Source organism: Tiliqua scincoides, chromosome 1 (assembly GCF_035046505.1).
Source record: "Tiliqua scincoides isolate rTilSci1 chromosome 1, rTilSci1.hap2, whole genome shotgun sequence".
Taxonomy (NCBI): Eukaryota; Metazoa; Chordata; class Lepidosauria; order Squamata; family Scincidae; genus Tiliqua; species Tiliqua scincoides.
The window spans coordinates 15,547,033-15,569,881 of record NC_089821.1 but is presented as its reverse complement, the minus strand read 5'-3'; the positions used below and the strand labels follow the sequence as shown (position 1 = coordinate 15,569,881).

Sequence of the window (22,849 nt, the reverse complement as noted above, 5' to 3'; positions counted from 1 at the left end):
ATTAATAATAATAAGGATAATAATAAATACAATAATATTAATTAATAATAAAGAAGAGCACAACTTTGTCTCTCTGCCCTTTGTACCCATTTAGGCTTTAAAATGATTAAAAAAAATAAAAGGTCGTATTTCACTAAAGAACAACAGATGCACTGAGTTCTCTCTCTCCCCCCCCCCCCCCCAATTATTATGGCACCCTATTGCATACTGATATGTTATTCTTTAGCTCAGTGTTTCTCAGTCAGTGATACAGGTAACCGCCAGTGGTACTTGAGATGGTGTCTGGTGGTACTTGTGGAACCCCTGGACCTCTGCCACCCAGCACCAAATTGGTGGACTGCAGTGGAGGACACACATTGAGAAACATTGCTCTAGCTAGGAAGGATTGGACCTGTGTGGCAAATACTTTTGAATGAATGCTAGGCAATTACTTATGTAATTAAGGGCAAAACAGCCTGCATGACTTTCTGTAACTTTTGGTTATGGACCCATATGTCAGCAGGATTCTGTAAACAGGCAAAAATAATAATAATAGGGCAGGAACATAATTATTGTACTGAAGCTGTGTTACACAGGTTAGCAGCCAGGAATGCAGGCCAGCCAGTGCTTTTGAGAGGAGGCTTCTTAATAGCTCTTAAGTTGTTGATGGTCCTGACTGGGAGCCTTCATTGGGGAACTCAGGAGTCTGCACATCTCCCTGAGAGGAAGGGCTGAGGTATGAGTGTCAAATGACTCACCTCTGGCTCTTCAGCATGACAAAGGCAGCATGAGCAGTAGATTCTGGAAGGATTGGGACTGAGATGGGATTTGATCTGAGAGAGCCTGCCATGGAAGCTAAGAAAAGGAACTGGCAACTAGTTGCTGCAGACGTGCTTGGAAGATGCAGTAGCAGAAATTGCTTGTAAGAGTGCACACAACTTCAGGGCTGGCCTTAGGAACTGCGGGGCCCAAAGGAAACATATTTTGTGGGGCCCAGGATTCACAGCCAAGGTCTGTAGAATCTTAGCGCACAATCCTAACCAGATCTACTCAGAAGTAAGTCCTATGTTGTTCAATGGGGCTTACTCTCAGGAAAGTGTGGTTAGGATTGCAGACTTAGAGATACAAATGTAATTTAGTATATAGACTTTATATCTCTACAGGAGAATGGAAAGCAACCAAAACGTGCACTTTAAAAGTACATGTGATTTAAAGAACCAAGTGGATCTAAATGTATTTTAATATAGAATTGCATAAATTTAAGCCTACAAGTAAACAGACAAAATGTGTTGATTACCTTTGAAAAGCAAATAGTTACAAAACCTCTTGTTTTAGTGACTGTGAAATGATTTTATTTATAATTTATAAAAATTATTTTTTAATTTTATTTTTTATTTTTACCCTAGCTTGGGGGGCCCTTAGGTACAGGGCCCAGTTGGGAGCAGCTGGTTCAGTTGGCCTAAAGCCAGCCCTCCACAACTTAACTCTATCCAATGCTCAAACCTATTTATTTGTAAATAGGATACCAAAAGCCTTCAGTGATTTCTCCTCAAAAGGAAGCCCAAACCCAGATAGCACTGTATCCCTCAAATGTCTCACCACTTAGGGAGGGAGGGACACAAGCATGTAATAGCTAATTACCTTGGCAAGGAGGACATACAGTGCAGAATTTAAGAAATAACTTTGACAGCTGCATCCAAGTGATAAAACTGGACCAGGAGGAGATAAACGTCAGATACCAACCTGTAATGTTAGAAAATTGGGTGGAACAGAACCGAAGCTTATTATTATTGCTATGCATTCTGAACATACTTCACTTTGCACTGATTCTTTGTGGGTTTGTGGCTTCATGTTAGTCAGGCTAAAAGTGGATGTTCCAAGACCATGTTAATCAGTCCATATTTGTAAAGGATGTTACAAACAGCAGCTGAAAAGGGTTGTCAATATGCAGCTGTTATGTCCCAGCTTGTCACAAAAGTTTGAAATGGCCATAATTTGCATTTCATTACTCTGACACATTTTTTCTTCCTGAGTTCTGGTTGCTGTTTTTTTTTCTTTTCTGAAAGTTATAATACATAATCCCAGATCATTTTCTACTACACATTTCTTCCCTGTGCACTGGGATCAACATCAGAAGTCCTGCTTCTCATCCCCCCACCAATTGAAATAAACAAAAGGGCCTTTTCAGTTGTAGTTCCATCACAATGGAACACTCCTTAACAACATATGAGTGAGTTAATTTTATCACCTGGCTGTTCCAGACGTTCTTGGGAAAGGAACAGCTTGTTGGCTTCAAGTAGTGACTTTGCAAGGGTTTGCAGGTCATACCAGATGACGCACACAGGGGGTGACACCGCTACTAGCCAAAAAATTTTAAATCTTGGCATTTTTGAATAATACCACCATGTTATATAACAATCGATATATGATTTCATGCAGAATGCAATGAAACAAACAGCATTGAAATATTTCTATTCTGTCAAAAGTTATAGCCAAAAAACTAGCAGGAGCGGGGTAATGGTATATCACCATGGCCATCGTCTGGGGCATTGCCCTGCCCACTGCATGGGAGGCTACATCTGGAGTACTGTGTCCCCATTGCTGCATCTCAAAAAAAAAGATAGTGGAACTGAAAAAGGGGCAGAGGAGAGTGACAAAAATGTTTAATGGGCTGGGGCACCTCTCTTATGAGGAAGGGCTACAATGTTTGAGGCTCTTCAGTTCAGAAAGAAGGCACCTGAAGGGGGACATGATTGAGACATGAAAAATTATGCATGGGATGGATAGAGGGAAGTTCTTTTCCCTCTTGAACAATGTGCCATCCAGGTGCCAGGTGCCATCCACTAAAACTGACTGCCAAAAGAATTAGAACAGATAAGAGGAAATATTTCTTTACCCAGTCCATAATTAATATGGGGAACTCCTTGCCATAGGATGTCGTGGTGGCATCTGACCTAGATGACTTTAAAAGGGGATTGGACAGATTTATGGAAGAAAAGTCCTTCACACTTTACAGGTCATAATGACTGTATGCAAGTCCAGAAGGGTCACTCCAAACTGGCAGAATGGGCAGCAAAATGGCAGATGCGTTTCAATGTAAGTAAGTGTAAAGTCAGGCACATTGGAGAAGAAAATCAAAACTTCACATATAGGCTAATGGGTTCTGAGCTGTCTGTGACAGATCAGGAGAGAGATTTTGGGGTGGTGGTGGACAGCTCGATGAAAGTGTCAACCCAATGTGCGGCAGCAGTGAAGAAGGCCAATTCTATGCTTGGGATCATTAGAAAAGGTATTGAGAACAAAACAGCTAATATTATAATGCTGTTGTACAAATCTATGGTAAGGCCACACCTGGAGTATTGTGTCCAGTTCTGGTCGCCGCATCTCAAAAAAGACATAGTGGAAATGGAAAAGGTGCAAAAGAGAGCGACTAAGATGATTACTGGGCTGGGGCACCTTCCTTAGGATGAAAGGCTATGGCGTTTGGACTTCAGCCTCGAAAAGAGGTACCTGAGGGGGAACATGATTGAGGATAAAGCAGATAGAGAGATGCTCTTTACACTCTCACATAACACCAGAACCAGGGGATATCCACTCAAATTGAGTGTTGGGAGAGTTAGGACAAACAAAAGAAAATATTTCTTTACTCAGCATGTGGTTGGTCTGTGGAACTCCTTGCCACAGGATGTGGTGACGGCATCTGGCCTGGATGCCTTTAAAATGGGATTGGACACGTTTCTGGAGGAAAAATCCATTACAGGTTACAAGCCATGATGTGTATGTGCAACCTCCTGATTTTAGAAATGGGCTATGTCAGATGCAAGGGAGGGCACCAGGATGCAGGTCTCTTGTTATATGGTGTGCTCCCTGGGGCGTTTGGTGGGCTGCTGTGAGATACAGGAAGCTGGACTAATGGGCCTATGGCCTGATCCAGTGGGGCTGTTCTTACGTTCTTAAAACATGACAGCACCATTCTGTGCAACCTGGCCACTGCTACAAGTGGTGGGCAGTCAGGTCCATGTGAAGAGGGATGCCAGAGCCCCACCAGACCAAGTAAGGCAGTGCAGGGGTTGGGAGGAGATTGGGAGAGGGTGGAACAGGTTGAGGGTGGGCAAAGTGGTAAGGAGGTGGAGTAAGGAGGTAAGGAGGGAGCCTTGGCAGGAGTGGCCCACTCTTTATCAATAAGCTGTTTGAAGTATTCAGGGAGAGGAAAACACTGAAGGGGCTCTTGCTGGTGAGGGAAAACAGGAAGCCGCCTACTGGGAGGTACCCGGCTGCGTTTCAGAAGCCTCTGATGCCAGGGTGGAAAGAGGTTGGAGCTCCAGAGTACTAATGATGCCCTGGAAAAGCTTAGGAAAGTGCTCCGGGGCAAACAAGAGGGCATTATATTGGTCGAGAGGGAGGGTCATTCTCCTTGGATACCACGCCCTCCTCAGATGCAGAGCCAGGGGGGATGTTGTCATATTCAGAATCCTGATCTGAGGCATCTGGGGGGAGGGTCCTGAGGGGTACAGGGAAGAGAAGATTTATTTGGCTTCTTAGCAGGAGGAGAAATTTCTACCTCAATCTTGGTGTGCTTGTCCTAGGCAGAAGTCATAGAACGATCCTTAGAGCCTGATGGCAATGGGGCGATCTGGGATGGAATGAACCCTTGAAGAGAGGCCAGTGCAGAAGCCGTGCTGGCAGAGACTGAGGCTTGCAACATGCTTTGGATAGTGGCAGACAACTCTTCCCAGTTTATAGAGGTTACAGCCCCCAGTGATGGGGGGAACATTAGGAGCCTCCTTAGCAGGGCCAGCCACGGCGATCAGAGCTGGCCCTCTAAAAATGAGAGAAAAAACAGGGAATTGGGACTCACACCCAAGACCGTGATGGCTAGGACACTCCCCCTTCCCTGCAGAAAAAGGAGGGGAGGGAGGATAACAACCCATACCCAGGGGTCCCCCCATCAGGAATCAGACCCAGAGAAGTTGGGCTATAAGCTCAGTTACTCTCTCTCCTCACTGCCAGCCAAACCCCCCAAACTCCCACTGTTCAAATCAGCAGGGGTGTCTACTTACCGGTGGCTGGAGAGGAGCTGAAGCAGGAAAACCGGCTGTTGCGTGCCCTCCTCTGCGTCTGGAGCGAAGGTTGCTGGCCTGGCAACATACCAGGGCTAGGGAGCCTCCAAGCTCTGGCTGCAATCAGGTCCAGCGGAGCCACGCGTTCCCTGCAGCCTCCTTGCAGGCAAAAAAGGTGGGAGTGCTTCTTCCTGTCGTGCTGGGGCTCCCAGCTAGCCAAGCCCCTCTCAAGCACACAGCTGCAGGAATGAGGAGGGCCCTACAGTTGTCTGGCTGGCTCCTGCGACCCCTCTCCTGCCCCCTCGGGCGGCAGTTACGGGCACAGAATGACACGTGCATGCTTCCAAGGCAGAAAAAATGGCGGCCACAGCCTGCTGCCTAGAGCTGAAGGAGACTCCAGGAGCAAAAGACAAGGCTGCACGGGAAGCAGAAGCGAAAGGGCTGCTAGGCCAGGGGTGTCCAAATATTTTGGCAGGAGGGCCACATCATCTCTCTGGCAGTGTGTTGGGGGCCGGGGGGGGAGAATTAATTTACATTTTAAATTTGAATAAATGAGTTTGTTACTTATATGAAGTCTTGCAATACCTCAAGGCCTATAAATGGCCTTGCACAAAGCAAGGCCAGCCTTTCCTTCACTGCCAGTGCTACATCACAGATATGAAACAAGCAGTGGAGGGAGCCCTTGTCCCACAGCTCACATGAGAAGTTGAACAGTCACCCTCATGCTGAGAGCAGTTGCACCGGGCCAGCCCGGGCTCAAGCAAGTCTCTGGAGGGCCAGTCTCATTGGAAACTGAGGGCTCCCTGTGGGCCGGATTGGGAGTCCTCAAGGGCCACAGGTGGCCTCCGGGCCGGGGCTTGGGCACCCCTGAACTAGGCTGTCCCATGGGGAGGCTGGGCACCCCCTTCCCAAGGAAAAAGAGAGATTGGCCTGCAAGGCAAGCCAGCAAAGAGGAAATCCAACCTGTTCTCCAGAGGTGAAGGTCAGTCTGGGAAGCAACGGGGAGCCCCTCCACTCAAGAAGCTTTGCCTGACCTGCCTATCCTGAGAGGAGGAGCTACCCACCTTAGGAAGACTGACCCCACCATGGAGAACCCACCAGAGAAAACAAAGTTCTCTGGTGGGATCTCCATGGCAAGGTCAGTCCTTGTCATCTGGAAGCTACTCCCTCTCAGGCAGGCAGGTCAGATTACAAAGTCTTCCTGCGGGGAGGGACTCCCCCGATTCCCCAGACTAACCTTGCCTCTAGGCACAGTACATTGGGTTTTCCTTGGTCAGCTTACCTGACCTTCAAAACTGTTTTTTGGGCCTGTTTTTTGGGCCTTTTAAACCTTTTAAACAAAGGTTTAAAAACCTTTGTTTTTAAACAAGCTGAAAGGATTGGGGCTGTTCTGCCTGAGCTCCCCTGACTGTCGTCCTTGTTGGGGCAGAAAACGGGGTTGCTTCTTGCCCCCTAAGCAGCCAGACAACTATAGGGCTCATGCTCCCCTCCAGTGTGGGGAGAGCATAGGGAACTGGCTGCAGGGCGATTCTCAGTCGTTCTGCCTGAGCTCCCCTGACTGTTGTCCTTGTTGGGGCAAAAAACAGGGTTGCTTGTTGCCCCCCAAGCAGCCGGACAAGTATGGGGGTCATGCTCCCCTCCAGTGTGAGGGAGAGCATAGGGAACTGGCTGCAGGGCGATTCTCAGTGGTGGCACAGCTCAAGCCCTTTCCAGCCAAACTGCAGACTGCGCCGCAGCCACAGGCTGCCACCCAGAAACTGTGGGAAAGGCAGAGCTACTCTCCTGATTTCCTCTCAAATGGTGGTACTGACAGACAAGCCTGTTTCCCGCCAAAACACCACACAGCGGGCAAGGTGCTGCCGAGGACGCTGTGAGGGCATGGCAGAGCGGCAATGCAGTCCTTCCCAAGCCCCGATTTCTGGGCGAGGCTTCTTTGATTCAATAGGGGGGCAATTTGTGCCTGATGGCAAGCCCTCTAGAGAGGCATCTGAGACCCCCAGTCCAAGCTCTCTGCGCCCCCCCTCTGTCAACTGGGAGTAATTAATGGCCACGATTCAGAGCATGGTTCAGGCCAATGTCTCGTCCAGCTCAGCCACAGCCATGGCCACCCTCCAGAGTTCGCTGGCACCAACACGGTTCCGATCCCTTCTAAACCACTTCAGGGCCAGGCTGAGCTGGACTGCCAACCCAGTCATCTTTCACTGAGGAACCAAATCCTGGCTGGGACCGTGTCACCCCTTCACATCTCAACGCAGCGAGGTGGAGGGTTCAGGAGCTTACTGGCCTCCATGCTCTGTGCTTTGGCACATTGAGGGCCAGGCAGGCTTCAAAGAAAAATGGCGCCCAGCCTGTCCCCCTCTCCCAAGCTTTGCCTTTTCTCCACAGCACTTGCTGAGGACTCCATTTTGTGAGTCGTGGTTCCCTCAAGGCTTCCAGGGACGTGACAGTCGGCACACCTGAAGTCTCTGCTTTCCTGTATACAGGGACAAGAATTGGTGCAACCCGAGGCAAGGGGAAAACTTTTCCCTTACTTCGTATCGTGCTGCATTGGCCCCAGTGGGTCTACTCAGACCCTCAGGAGGTGGTGCAAATCCAAGTAGGACGGCTGCTCTGTGCCACTCAGGAACAGGGTCAGGATCCAGCATAACTGCCGGATCCTGGCACCGCTCACCCACCTACCCGCAGGAACGCCTAGTCCCTGCCTCCTTTCCATGCCCCCCCCCCAAACCCCTGCTTCAGCCAAGCTCAATCAATGCAAACCTACCCTGCCGGGCCTGGATCTGGTGCGGTGAGGCCAGCGCAACTCTGGCCTTCCCTGACTCTAAAGTTGCCGCAAACATGCCTTACAGCACGTTTGTGACACTCCTGGGTCGGCACAAGTGACTTGTGCTGGCCTAACCTGGAGGTTAAGATTGCGCTGTAGGTCTCTCAATTTTGGCTCAGAGGCTAGATCACCTTCTGCCTCTGCCAGTCTAACCAGGCCAGAGGCCAAGGGTCTGTTTTTCCTCAGAGTACTACCAAGCCACCTGAGGTTTCCTTCCAGAGGCATTTAAGTCCATCTTGGAACCAGAGTGGGCGACACCATCTCAGAAGAAACATACCTCCAAATTGCTTGGTAAGCTTTATTCTCTACCTCAGAGTACCTTGCGAACTCCGTCGATGCTCCTACTGCTACCTTGTCTTTATATGCTGTAATTCCATCAGAGGGTGAAGGAGGACCCAGGGACCCATGTGATACAAAGGATAGATGCGGCTCTCAAGGGAGCCTTGGAACCTCTTCTGATGCTTTCATAGCAGCTGCCACTAACTCCCTGATGTCTAAAGCTCCACCACATCCTGAGCCTCCCTGTCAGGCTGTCTGCATGACATGAAGGCTCTAAATTCTACGCTGACCCTCAGATCCTCGTAGAATTGAGTAGCCCCTCTCCCCGACATGCCTCCTCCCCACACTCCCTTCGCCTCCTCCCACTCTGGCACACCTCCTCCCCACCTACCTCTCTGCTGCCAGGTGGTCCACGCAACCGCCAAGTGGTGGAGCTCCAGTGCTCCACTGGTGCTAGCCCAACGCTGGGCTTGCACCAGCACTAGGACCGCAAATGTGCCTTACGGCATGTTTGCAACAGTGCACACTGCAGGTGAGCCGGTGCACTCTGAATAGGATTGGGCCCTACGTGTTTAGCTCTGAATTCCTTAAGAACTCAACTGGCCACATTCCTGTTTTGTGTCCGAAGTACCTGCTTTTGTACTTCAAATTTCCATATAATAAGAGGATGATACAATATATAATATACTATACCATATAATATATTATTTCTGGGTGGTCTCTGCATAGCTTTCTTTAACATGTATTAGCATGTTGTTCATACTTTTAAATAAGATCCTGAAATGGTATAAATCAAATTAACCCTAGTTGATTCTGAAGGACTGAGATAATTTGTCCCATATTAAGATCTGGTTTTTAATACTTTACGTTTGGAGGTGGTGACAAAGGACTCTTTTGAGTCTACATAGGACATTGCAAAGCTTACCCTCAGGACCATGGTTGCATCTTCCAGAGCATTCGTAAGTATATAGAAACCAAATTTTATCAGGCACATCTCTTATATACCAAGGAATTTAAAGACTTTTCCCTTAAAAACCAAACTGTGTTTTAACCAGTGCTCTCTCCCAATATATTTTATACATGTTATCATAGTCATCAGGTCTGTAACACATCTTGTAACTCATGGAGGGAGGCATAAGGACACTACCAGAATTAGGAATTTGTTAATAGTTCAGTTTCAGAATCTTTATTGGCATGTCACGCACATACATACATAAACAATCAATTCACAGACTTGAAGCATAGTAATGATTCCTTAAATGTTAGAAGATTCAACCCATTTCTCTAATACTATTGACTGAACTGCGATGTTTCAGAAGATGCTTTAGGAAAGCCCCCAAAGTCTCAGTTAAAGTCAGATACTCAGATGACAGCAAGGTCTTCAGTTGAATATCATCCAAACAGTCTGCCCACTTGTTCAAATAGGGGGCTAAATATTTCTTACAGATGAAGCATGCAATGCAAAATCATGTGGGAAAGAGATTCCATCTTACCTGGCTTATATCTACAGCATCTTTCATCATACAGGGTCTTATTAAATCTTCCCTACAGCACAGCCAAGGGAAATACATTGCACATGGCCAGGGTGAATGCCCTGAATTCATAGGGGCGTTTCAACAAGGTAAGGTACAATGGCATATGATCAGCATTGGTAGGGATTTGAAGGTTCAGTGAGGAGCAGACTTTGCTCGCAGCACTGTATAGATTCTTTGCATGAATGTCAAGAAGTCTCTTCTTGATTAGTTGAAATGCCACTGTGCTGGGCAGTGAACCCAGCACCACCAGGCTGATGCCAAAGTTAATAGGCTTTTGTTAAGCATACTGAATCAGAACACCCAACACAATAATATAGGGATAGTGATGGTCTCTGCTAGTCCAGACAAACTAGCTCTGGGTGTCAAACTAGTTTCACAGAGAGGGCTGGTTAGTATTCATGCTACCTGCTGAGGGCCGGAAGTGACATCGTTAAGCAGAAAGTGATGTTATTATGCACTGGCCAGATGATGGCCAGAAATAAGCACTTTATTCTCACATAGAAACATTATCTGCAAATGACAAGAGAAAATGTGCAAGCCCTGTTCATATTTTCAAGATACGAGAAATCCCAATAATAAAGGGGGCTGGATAAATTGCTTCCAGGGGCCACTTTGGCCCGCAGGCCTTATGTTTGACACCCCTGAACTAGTTGAATTAGTGGGGGGGAGGGGGGACAGCAAAGTAACCAGCAAAAAAACCCTAATACTATCAAGTTCACTCTCATTGGTACCCCTTCTGTGGAATGCTTAATACATAAATGCCACTGTTTCCACTGGGAGAAACAGCTGTCTGGAAGCACCTCATGTGCTGCCTTGTGTACCAAGTCAGATCAGTAGTTCTTTTCGCTTAGTATAGTCAAGACTTAGTCCAGGTGGCACTTCTCGTGACTGTCTCCAGCTGAGAAGAAGTTGAATTTAGGTTTCATACATGCAAAATATGTACTCTGGTGCTTAACCAGTTCTTTCCCAACATGAGAAATATTTGTATGCTCAAAACTACATTAGGGTTGTATTTTAAGTGCAGTAAAGTTCTTTTGACCTCAGTGAGGTGCAAATGCTTTTACTGATGAATTACTTCCTCCAACATTCCAATACATGCATCTGAGCTGCTTTGGGAATACCAAGTTCAGAGAGAACTTACAGCTAAAAGTTACTTCAAACATTAAAATAACTTTATATTATCACAAACCGCTTTACATTTATCACAAAACCGCTTTGTGAACTTTTCATTGAAAAGCGGTATATAAATACTGTTAATAATAATTAATAATTATATAACAGAGCGGTGTCAAGGACTGAATTTGCTGTATTAACCATGAATTCACAAGTTACACGCAAGCAATGAAAACACTATTGTAAATAGTGCATTTAATGAACAACATATGACACAATATTAAATACTCAGTGTTAACAGTGCTGCGATTATTGTTTAGCTGAAATGTATCAACAAGGAAGAACAGAAATCTTAACAGGGAATGTTCAGATCATTTAATCAAGGGGTGTGTGTGTGTGTGTGAGAGAGAGAGAGAGAGAGAGAGAGATGAAGCATAATGGAACAGAGCCAAGGGAAAACCACTCTCCATGGTTTTATTTCAGTGGTACTGAAATTCAACACATCGCAGTCAAGTCTGCTAGAGTTGTACAGGGTAAGCTCTCCAAACAATTTTAAATAAATCCCTGAGAAATTTTCCAGTTATTAACATACCAAGGTCATGCCTTAAAACAGTGGTTCCCAAACTGGGTCTGGACCCACTGGTGGATGGCAGCCTGATTTTTGGTGGGTTGCCAAAGGGTGATGGAAAGATCAGACAACTAATTACCTCAAGTCCTGAGGTGATTCAAAAATCAGATAGTGTAGCTGCTAATTACCTTACAAATTGTTCCTGCAGTTTACAAGCATTTGTAAAAATAGGGAGATAAATGTTTTAGGGTCTTTTTCTGGTTATTATTATTTATAAATAAATAAAATAGATTCTTTCTACATCTTTTTTTTTTAAGTCTGGTAAACCTAGATGGGTCCTGACAGAGAGTCATTTTAAAAAGTGGGTTGCAGTGCTAAAAAGTTTGGGAACCACTGCCTTTAAACATCCCAAGCATACACTACAATATCAGCTCAATAACTTCAGAAGGTTGAGTGTTACCAACTCCACTTTCTGAGACACTTTGAGTTGAGCACCAGCTACAAAGTTGGCATGAACCCAAAGTGGATGGCTGTAAAAAAAAAAAATCTTAATAAATGAACATTTGAAAACCATGAACTGAAACATGACAAGGTGGTAAATATGTCAGTATTCATTACAAACCACATAGTACAACAAATGTTTTACCTTCAACGATGAAAATTATCCTATACAACTTTCCAACACTGGTGTAGCCGTAATGCAGCCCCGAGGTAAGGGAATAAATGTTCCCATACCTTGAGGAGGCCTCTGTGACTGCCTCCCCACCAGCACTGGAAAATTGGATAGGATTGGGCCCTGAGTTGACTAAATGCTGAAACCCCACCCAATCCAGGAGACAGAGGCTGCAGTCCTAACCACACTTTCCTGAGAGTAAGCCCCATTGAACAAAATAGGACTTACTTCTGAGTAGACCTGGTTAGGATTGTGCCCAGAATTACAGTGTAGGCTGAATTGCTGTTTTAGGACCAAATCCTATCCAATTTTCCAGTGCCAGTGCAGCTGTGTCAATGGGGTGGTGTGCTCCATCCTGCAGTGGGGAGGCAGTCACAGAGGCCTCCTCAAGTTATAGGAACATTTGCTCCCTTACATCGGGGTTGCATTGCGGCTACACCAGTGCTGGAAAGTTGGATAAGACTGGGCCCTTAACCTCTGGTCCAAATGTTTTGCCTTTTCTGTAAAGCATACTGGAGAGCATGTAGGATCTTGTCTTTGCTGCAGAGGATGTTATAGGTACTGAGGTTTAACAGTTTGTCAAAGTTTTCCTCCGAATAGGTCACATGCAGTGTTTGATAAGGTGAGTAGATTGGATGCAGGTTTACCTCGCCCCCGCTCATTTCGGAAGGAGTGCGTTTCACCCCTGAAAAATGAAGAGAAGACCCACTGATAAACATGCCTTATGCATGTATTTAGATTCTCATTTTGATGTTCAGTTGGAATTTTCAGTGCTTGCTACTTGAAAAGCAACATGTGGACTACCAGGTCTGTGCCCTTGTTCACTGGTAGAAAATTAGTAATAGCTTATGGTTATGTGCTCCTGATTGCCTAAAACCAGTGAAAAGTTCAAGAGCACTAGTGTAGTGTAGGGTTTAGTTTAGTTTTCCTTTAGATAAGAGTCCTGCAGAGTTATGGTGCATTTATGATAGTTGTCTGCATGCTGAGCATAGTGCATAGACAGGGAACCAAGCAGACTGTGCTGTCTCTGAAGAAGCATACCATCCCCAAAAATCAACTGGCATTCTGTTGGAGTTGCCCAATTCCCTTCCATCTAACCAGCTGCAAAAGTGACTTCTTTGCTTGCTTCAGTGCACAGCTGCAAACAGGTTCATCTGTTATGATCTCAGCCCCATTGTGACTGGTATGTGTGTTCAGAAACAACTTCCAGCCATTAATACCCATTGAGGAATCACTGACCATTAACAAGCAATAACATACATAAGAAATGGTCATTTCATAACTCTTACAATATATTCTACAGTAAAGCTTTCCTTAGAGCTCTCAGTTTAGATGGTTATTTAAATACATTTGCACTAAGTGTATATTGCATGACTTCAGACAACTAAGGGCCCAATCCTATCCAACTTTCTAGCACCGGTGCAGCCACAGTGCAGCTTCGAGGAAAGGGAACATATGTCCCCAGACCTTGAGGAGGCCTCTATGATTGCCTCCCCATCAGGCAAGGAAGCACCAGGATGCACCAGGAAGCAGTGCATACCCCATTGGCACAGCAGCACCTGCACTAGAAAATTGGATAGGATTGGGCCCTTAATATACTAGGTGTATATTGCATGACTTCAGACAATATACTAGGTATATATTGCATGACTTCAGACATCTCCTGCCACGTTCTGTCTCCTGCCCCACTTGTACATTTGAGTCTGGACCCAATCCAGAGAACTTTAAAAAGCAGCAGATTTGAAGAGGGGGCTGGCGGGGGGACAACACCAAGAATATAAAATGTTCACAGTGAATTAATATTGTTTTGTGGTTTGTGAGGTTTCTCCAAGCAAATTGTTTCAGGAACAGTAACTACAGTATCTCAAGAAGCAAAGCACAATCTCTGTTTGCTTCAGAGGCAAGCATCTCCCACAATTTTAAAGAGAGAGTTCTCTTTTTAAAAGAATTTAGTCTATAGACTGGCATGGTATGAAACCTATGATATTGAAGAGTGGGCAGGCCTCCTGCTTGGGTATTTTTGCAGCTGCCACCAGAGCCCGTAGCTCCAAAACATGAATGTGTTGCTGTCTGGGTCTCACATTTATTTGTCGCCAACAGTTGAGGGTGGCCACAGCAATGAGCATGTTGGATTTGGCATTCCTTCCACATACATCAGCCTCAGTGGCAGGAAAGTGCAAACATATGTTGGGTTCATTATGTGCAAATGTCTCTTATTTTTTGTCACATTCCTACATTTATACTATGGAGGCATTCTATTCATTAAATAGGAATTCACTGTAACGGGGTTTTTTCCAATAGAATACTTCTGCACTGTCTGTTTTATGGAGTTATATAGAAAAGTAGGACAACACAGCCACTTCCCACTAGGAAGCAGTGGCAACGTTGGTGGGAACAAAACTACATCCTCTTGCACTCTGTACACACTCTTTATTTCACATACAAGGAGAAGTGTCAATATTCATATGTAACCTGGAAGTGGTGAAAAAGGATGCACAAATGACTGCACAAAGCTACAGCGATGGTCCTTCCAAATGAAGAGAGTTATCAGGATTGAAGAGCTTCTACCTCCTGAATAGCCCTGGCCACTACAGAGGGAGTGGTTCTAGGTCCATCTCCTTATTCCCCTCCCCACTGATTTAAGTGTGTGCCACAGTTCCCCACCACTGTATGCTGTCCATGACCGTGAGGGCAGTGCCAGAAGACTGCAGTGCTACCAAGGCAGAAGATTTGAATACTGCAGAGCAGAGCTCCGTGGGGCGGTCGCCCAGCTTCCGTGGCTTGGCGGTCTCCTGGACCACCAAGCCGCAGCACAGTAGGCAGGGGTGGGGACAGGGACGGTGGTGGAGGCGTTCTGGGGAGGGGGGAGGTGTGCTGGGGGCAGGCAGGAGGCGTGCCTGCGGAGCTCTGCTCCGCAGGATTCAAGGTGCTCGTGTAGGGCTCCACGCCCTACACGAGTGCCTTTACCTTAAGTGAGTACATTTAAGTGAGTAGCCCCATTGCGGAGCTGCTTACCTTACCTGGGAGAAGGGGACAAAAGTCCCCTTCTCCCGAGGCACCTCCCCAGTAGCTTGGGGCGTGCAGGATCCAGCGGCAGCCCTTCTCGGTGCCATTGAGCCTGGGCGCCCCAGGCAGCTCAGGATTGGGCTGCTACACTTTGTGTCAATCTATGATTCTGTTTTCTAAGATGTTCTCTAGTCATTTCTTAACCCTTTTCCCTTGTGCAGTTTTTTCATAAACAGAACAACTCTGTTTTTCCCCACTCCACTGCAGAAAAGATGTGCATACTCGTATCTTTTCTCTACCTAAGGTAAAAGCAGCCCGGGGAGATGATTTTAACTCAGAAAATGGCACAAAGTTTATTGAACTGTCCAATTTTGGACAATGCCTACAACATCTTTTACTCACTGGAAATCCCACATAGGAAAAGATCTCAGCCAGAGGAACAAATAAATATGAATTAAACAAAATATCTGAGAAAAATATCTCTGAGAATGCTTAGCATAAAGAATGATAAAAGCTGATGAAAACTAAGCTTACCTGGTGCTGTGTACTCTTTGAAGGAGGAATCTACCAGTGGGAACAAAACTACTATTGGAGCTCTGGGGTCACTGTCATCTGAGAATACATAGCACTCTTTTGGATTCTTCCTGTCTTCTTCACTCAGCTCAACTTTTGGAAAAGGGATGCCTTGCACTTCACAGTAGTCTGCAAACATCTCTGTTTGCTGAATAAGATACCAAAATAATTCAGTCTTGGAACCAACAAAAATTTACACAGTTTGCTTTCCAGAAATTGCTTAATTCCAGAATTATGGTAAGTCAACAGTTGGAGATCCGTAACTGGAACTCCCACACTCTTTCAAAACTTAGAAGTAGCTGTGGTACAGAGAGGTACAAATCAGTTGGGGGCAGCTGAACCAGGGGGACAATGTTTAGCCCTTTTCCCACAGCACCAATTTCACACACACACACACACACACACACACACACACACACACACACACACACACACACACAGAGACAGAGAGCCATACTGCCCTGGTGCCTGGGGCAGTGACCTCAGAATGTCACACAATGTCACTTCCAGATTCTCCTCAGAGGACAGGGTGGTCACTACTGCAGCTTCAAATGCCCCATTCCTTCTGTCAAAGCTCCCAGCTTCCAGAGGAGAAGGAACAGGGCGCTGTCAGCACCTCCTCCATAACTAGAGCAGAGCGTGGGGCAGTCATATGTTAGCATTGCGCCCAAGGCAGATGCCCCTCAGGCTCCACCCTAGATCTGACTCTGCACACACATGCGCGCACACTGCACTTTGAGCCCCACTGTGGAAGAAGTGCCATGTACATGGTGCTTGCTTCAACCACCTTCTGGCCAGCCCCTCACACATGCAGTTAATCATGCAACTTGGCCTGATGAGGAAGGAGGATTATAGTTTTAGTTACATAAGAACATAAGAACAGCCCCACTGGATGAGGCCATAGACCCATCTAGTTCAGCTTCCTGTATCTCACAGCGGCCCACCAAATGCCCCAGGGAGCACACCAGATAACAAGAGACCTGCATCCTGGTGCCCTCCCTTGCACTGGCATTCTGACATAGCCCATTTCTAAAATCAGGAGCTAGCACAGTGGGAGATGTGAAACAGCCCCTGAAAAAACCAATAGAAGTCCCCCCCCCCCCCAATCAAAAATAACACAGAAGAGGTACAATCTGAATCAATGCCACAACCGGGGCAAATGAAAACTGTCCGAATGCCATTTGTCCTGTTCCATGGCCCCCTCACTTATTATTTATAATAAAATGAACTTGCATCAGATCAACTTGCATGATCAGGCACATGTCTGATTTGACCCTAGCATGGGATTGCCGGCAAACAGGCATCAACATGGCAATTGTTCTTCTCAGAGGTTGCTTTGGGGTGACATCTTTCCCACATAGAAAAATAGAGAAATAATGTTCTCACCTTGAAAGGTATCACACCATAATCCAGCATGATGATGACATCCACGTTCCTCTTGGGGTTAAGGAGTGATGAGCCACTATTGTTAATGAAATAACAAATATCTGTCAAGCAAAGGGACTCGGCTGATGGTGTCAGCTTGCTGGGAGATTCATCAAACACAGTATCTGAAAAAAAACATGTTTTAATCTTATCAGGACAGGAAGAAAGGAGGAGGCTGTGTCTATGTAATGGAAACGCGCAAGATCCTTCGAGGAGATAGAGTGTGGTGTCAACAGTGGCCCCTTGCTCTGGCCAGTAACCAGGGCCTCCAGGGCTTTAGATTGCAGTAAATGTGCTGCACAGCTGCAGCCACCTGAAGACAATAGGGATAAAAGCAGCACCTGCAGGAAGAAAAAGGGGTAAGGGTAGTAGTAGGAGGAAAGCTTGGAGGCAGGAAAGAAGGAAACTGAACTGAGGAACTAATGGTTGATGGACTGATGAACTGACTAAAGGACAGCTAGGTGAATGGACTTTGGAGACTGCTGGAGACACTGGAGATAAGTGTATGGCTACAATGCCCAAGACCTTCTGAGGACCAAGGCATTGCTGTAGTGGCTGGAGAAGCTGCTGTCAGGAAAAGGGAGGATGGAAGTCCTCTGCAGGTTGAACAAGTGGTGGGGTCCAGCAGTCCTGCAGTGCAAAACTAGGGCCATTGTTGGGGAACAAAGGGGAGCTAATTAGCTTAAAGTGGACATGTTCTCTAGGTGAAGCTTGAACTGGGAATTTGGCAAAACAGTCAGAATGCCTGGAATGAAGGCAAGAAATACTTTCTGGTACTCCAAAGCTTTTGCACAACTGCACACCACCTTCTATTCACAATCTGCTTACTTCCCATTAATTCCCTAGTAGTAGCGTAGCCAGAGGGGTGTGTGTGGTAAGTACTGCAGGTGCCGCAATGTGCCGTGTCAGTGGCCCTTCCACTTACCATCAGAGCCATTCCAGGCAGTGACAGCAACACCGATAACACAGAGCGTTGTGGCACCTGCAGCACTTTCCATGCAGGTGAGCCAGAGCATACCGTATGACTTTTCCCATGGCTACTACATGCCCAGTGACTAGCCCTTCAGACTTGAAAGTTGAATGATAATTCTTTGGCCAAATCCAAGAGGTCCATAGAAGACTTGGGGATTAATCTGCTCTACAACTTTGCTTCCGAAGGCGGTCAGCACTCTGAACATCTGAAATGCATGATGTAAATGCTGGCTCTTTTCATTACAGGCGTGCGTCACTTAACAACCGTCTGCTTGATGACAGACCACATATAGGACAGTGGTCAGAGCACAACAAAACAGCTCTTAATGAGGCAGTCAGATTTCCCATAGCCTGCAGCAGAGTGTCTGTTTACACATCAGAGGCTCTAAATGCAAGGAAGAGGCATTAGAGGCAATCTGTCTCCAGTAGCCTGTGCAGCCAGCGAGTGTCTGGCACGGAATTTCTGTTCACACAACAAATGTACTATATTGGGCTGAATGTTTGCTTAGCGACCTAATTGCATAACAGGGATCAGAGAACGTATCTCCATCGTTAAGTGACGTACACCTGTATTATCAAAACTGCCCAAGCTAAATAGGGGGTATGCTCCCATAGTGGTGAGCTTCCTTGTTCTGTTGAGGAAATCTCAAAGAGTAAATTCATTTTAAGGTGTAGAACTAGGATCAAACTCTTTTATTCATTCCAAGTGCAGAACAGGACTTTACATTTCTTTCTATTATTTGCTGGATACTATCTCATGGAACCCAAAAAGGAAACACCATCCTAGAACTCTGTGAAAGAAACAAGCCTCAAGGCAATAAACATTATTCCAGAAGAAGGATATCCATTTCATTCAACTTGTTTTCAAACATTTAAAGTGTTAAAGTTGGAAAGGAATGATTGTATTTTCTGAATATTAGCTACTATGGAAACCCTGGGGGCTGGGGGATAAGAATAGGTCCTCAGTTTGGCTGTACTTGTCGTAAGAGGCGACTAAACAGCCACCGGGTAGATGGGACTCGTTAGCCTGGAAAGGCAGCTCATCTGAGAGAAGGAAAACTCTGACCCCAAACCTCCACTGCCTTGTGGCTACATCCAGTTACGGAAAAGGCTTCAGGAGTCAACCTCGAGGCAAAATCCAGAGCCAGAGTCCCTGAGGCAGTTCATGACTGAACACAGTCACGTTCTGGCAACTCCTGCGACGCCGCTGGAACCAACCGTATTGGCTTCTGCCTTTCCATTGGACCATTTCAGCGACGTGGAGAGGGGGGATTTGCTGCATGGGAAACAGTCTGTCCTCCATATCTACTCTACTCAGGCTTCGCACCCTGGAGAGGACACTCTGTTCCAGAACCACTATTCAGAGCGCGATACTATAGTCTTCCGAGACTGAAGGATGCCAACAACAGATACTATGGGAACTTCAGTCAAAAAAATGAGAGATAAATTGAACAGCAAATACATTCCCCAGGTCATTTAGGATGGCAATTTCCCTACAAAACCAAAAATAGCACAGAGAAAAGAAATGGTCTAACTGTGTAACTGATCTCATTTGACTTCCAAGGACTGGGAACTAAGTAGGAATCCTTTCAATTGACTGAGAGTGCAATCCTAACAAACATTCAAGAACTGATCTAGCTGCAATGCAGCCCCAAGATGAAGTAACACTCATGCCCTTACCTTGAGGAGGCTCCCTTGATTGCTTCCCCACTGCAGGATGCAGTGCGCACCACATTGACACAGCTATGTCAGTGCTCAAGAGTTTGTTAGGATTGCACCTTGAGTCAATTGACGCAGTCTAAAAGTTTGCAAGTGTATTGATCATTAATGTTTAATAATCATTATATATTATTAATAAAGCTAATTATTGATATTTCATATTTAATCACCATTCCATTGAATAAAATTGCTTTGCTGCATGTAGTCTTTATACATGGCAAGGCTTCTCAGGAAATTGTGCGTTGCCCCCTTCAATGGACGATCAGTTAAAATGTCATTAAAAATTTCACAGAGTTTCCCAGTTGCAGTGTCTGGAGGCTTGTAGACAGTGGTGCCTCCATCTTCTGAGTATTTTCTTTCACCTGAAACAAAAACATGAAAAAATCAATTTCAGGAAAGTTCTTTTTCCAGAATGTAACACTTTACAAGACTGGTCATGAATTTGTTACCCTTTTCTACGAAAAAAGTATCCACAAATTGGAACTCTCCCTGAAAATGCAAGGAAAATCTAGTAGCGTTGACAAGAATCATAATGTAAGAGACCAAAAAACCACTAAATTCTCTCCATAATTCTACCAGCTGCATACTTCAGGCTAGCCCTGGATAGGATACTATCTCATGGAGCCCAAAAAGGAAACACCATCCTAGAACTCTGTGAAACAAACAAGGCTCAAGGCAATACAAGATAATTATTACAGAAGAAGCAGCAGCAGCCATCCTGGGGTGTGGAGAGCCCTGCGCGAGCATCTGCAGGGCTCCCCAGCCTGCAGAAAGCTAAAGTGGAGTGATCGCGCTCCACTTCCACAAAATCAGAAGTGGAGCGCGATTGCTCAACTTCTGATGAGCTAGGGAGCCCTGTAGACACTTGAGCAGGGCTCCCCGCACCCCAGGACGGCTGCTGCAGGGAATGGTGAGTGCATCCCAGTCCCTGCAACCCCCCTTAGTGATCCTGGGGATCGCGTCGCTTCCACCTCTCTGCCTCCTTGCTGCACCCACCCCATAAGTGGGTAGAGGCCAGGGCCTTCAGGCTGGGGCATCACGACACACCAGTTTGAAAACCACTGCTACACATTGTATAGGGCAGTGCGTTTTTTGAGAGGATTCCGTGGCTCCCCTGGCTGTTTTCTGCAGCTTCCTTGAGAGCCATGGCTCACAATTTGGTAACCACTGAAACAGGGGGAAAGATTCACATTTCTAGGCAGTGCCATCACAATTTTTGTTATAGTTGTTCATTTAAGAACTGACAAGTAATATGAAAAATTTTAATCAAAAGAAAGAAGAGGTTGCATCATTGTTATTTGCTCAGGTATTCTCAGGATCTTGCAGGGAGAGGCTCGTCCTGCAATTCTTTTTCCTTAACAGAAGGCTCAGTAAAGGAGTGTTCCCAAACTCCGTTATCACAATAAGATAGCTAAAAATTGATATCAAAATGTTTGGACTTTTCCCATCATTCAGAGCCTCCAAGGATGCAGATGCTCTAACTGGATTCATTAGCAGCCGGACGGGGCTCCTGTTTCCTTTCATGGAGGTAGTTTGCCTAGTAAACAATGGCCAGTACACACACCATGGTCACAGCTTCTGTATGGGGCTACATGTCAATTCCCTTTAATCTAGGCTTACTGCAGTTATATGTTGTGTTACTGAGATTCTCAGCCTCCTTGAGGTTGGATGAATGACGTGGGGCCCAATCCTATCAACTAGCATTCCATCAGCAAAAGGCCCTCTCCATCAGCACTATTGATGCCGCTGTGTTGCACACAATGGGGCTGCAGTGTAAATGGCTGGTGTCTGCATTCTACTGGAGTGCCTACCATCTCCAGAGGAGGCAGAGGTGAGCAGTGGGTGGGGAAGGGCTGCAATAGGAAGGAACCAGGGGTGTGTTGGGGAGGGATGTGCTGGATTTGGTGGCAGTCATGTGTGCTAAATCCTATCCCCCATTTTTTTGGCCTACCCCACCCCCTAGCTGTCTCTAGCCATATGCCAGCTATATCACTGGATAGGTCCAGGGTGACCCATACACCATCAGGGGGCCTATACAGAGGTAAGGGAAATATATTTCTATGATATTTATCTAGTTTAATTATTTATGTGTATGTATTTTAATAGTATATTGTAAGCTGCTTTGGATGCCTTTTGGGAGAAAAGCAAGATATAAATTAAACAAAGAAACAGATCACATGAAAGAGCATCTGTTCTGCATAGAAAGCATCCCATGTTTGAATACCCAACATGGAAGAAAAAAATCCTGCCTGCAAATTCCTGCCTACATCCTTGAATTACAGCTTCCAGACAGTCTTGACAATACAGAAGTCTATGGTCTAATAGTCGCATTCTCTTGAAGATAATGTCTTATGGCATGACAGCAGAACTCATTGCTTTAGATTAGAACAGTGGTTCCCAACCTAGGGTATGTGTATCCCCAGGGGCACAATTGAATAATGGCTGAAGACAGGTCTGTATTAGAATGCCTTGCAGGGCTGGCATCAGAATGACTTGTGGGGCTAATATGAAGAGTACAATTTATGGAAATGGGCTGCCAAGGGGTATGGAAATGAATAAAATGTTGGGAACCACTGCTTTAGAAGACCAAAAGTAAGGCTGGCAGGATGTTATCCACCTTTAGCTCTCCTGTTTAAAGCAGAAAACTGCTATGCAAGCAATCAAGTATAAAGTGATCAGTAGTGAAACTCTTACTTTCTGACATGTCTTTGACCCATCGTTCCCAAAATTCGTCTGGTGTTGAGCACCAGTACAAACCATCCAGCAGATTCAGAGAGAAAATATTGCTCCAAATACCTGCAAGTCCAATCACACAAAGGTAAGCAGCTGTATCAGTTCAAATTAAACAGTAGCAACTCTCACTAGGACCAATGAATGTACAAGACCTCACTTAAACAACCAACTAATTTTCTGATGTCAGCTGGAAATGCTTTGACAAGTTACAAAAAAGACCTGGAATGCTGAAAGCAGACTGGTTGAAGTAAACGTGCACGGAACCCCTCTGTATAACTGAGTTCTGGTAGGAGGAAGTTGCAAGTCATGCATTCACATAGTTGTCTGAATCTGTGCTATTCATAAAAACATATGCACTAGACTAGAGGTGAGGAAGGAGCAGTCAGGTCA

The 22,849-nt window shown here is 45.8% G+C and overlaps 2 protein-coding genes across 2 annotated transcripts in view; both read right to left on the bottom strand.

Moving 5' to 3' along the window:
- LOC136639843 (cytosolic phospholipase A2 beta-like) overlaps positions 1-12,459 on the bottom strand; it is a 69,223-nt gene extending 56,764 nt beyond the window's left edge. The window contains exon 1 of the mRNA XM_066614458.1: positions 12,447-12,459. Coding sequence (XP_066470555.1) covers positions 12,447-12,459 — 13 coding nt within the window. The remainder of the gene's footprint in view (positions 1-12,446) is intronic.
- Positions 12,460-12,501: 42 nt separating this feature from the next.
- LOC136639784 (cytosolic phospholipase A2 beta-like) overlaps positions 12,502-22,849 on the bottom strand; it is a 42,953-nt gene continuing 32,605 nt past the window's right edge. The window contains exons 15-19 of the mRNA XM_066614332.1: positions 22,421-22,522; positions 19,897-20,088; positions 16,997-17,160; positions 15,572-15,758; positions 12,502-12,716 (exon numbers count right to left, since the gene is read on the bottom strand). Of these exons, the coding sequence (XP_066470429.1) occupies positions 12,502-12,716; positions 15,572-15,758; positions 16,997-17,160; positions 19,897-20,088; positions 22,421-22,522 (860 nt within the window). The remainder of the gene's footprint in view (positions 12,717-15,571; positions 15,759-16,996; positions 17,161-19,896; positions 20,089-22,420; positions 22,523-22,849) is intronic.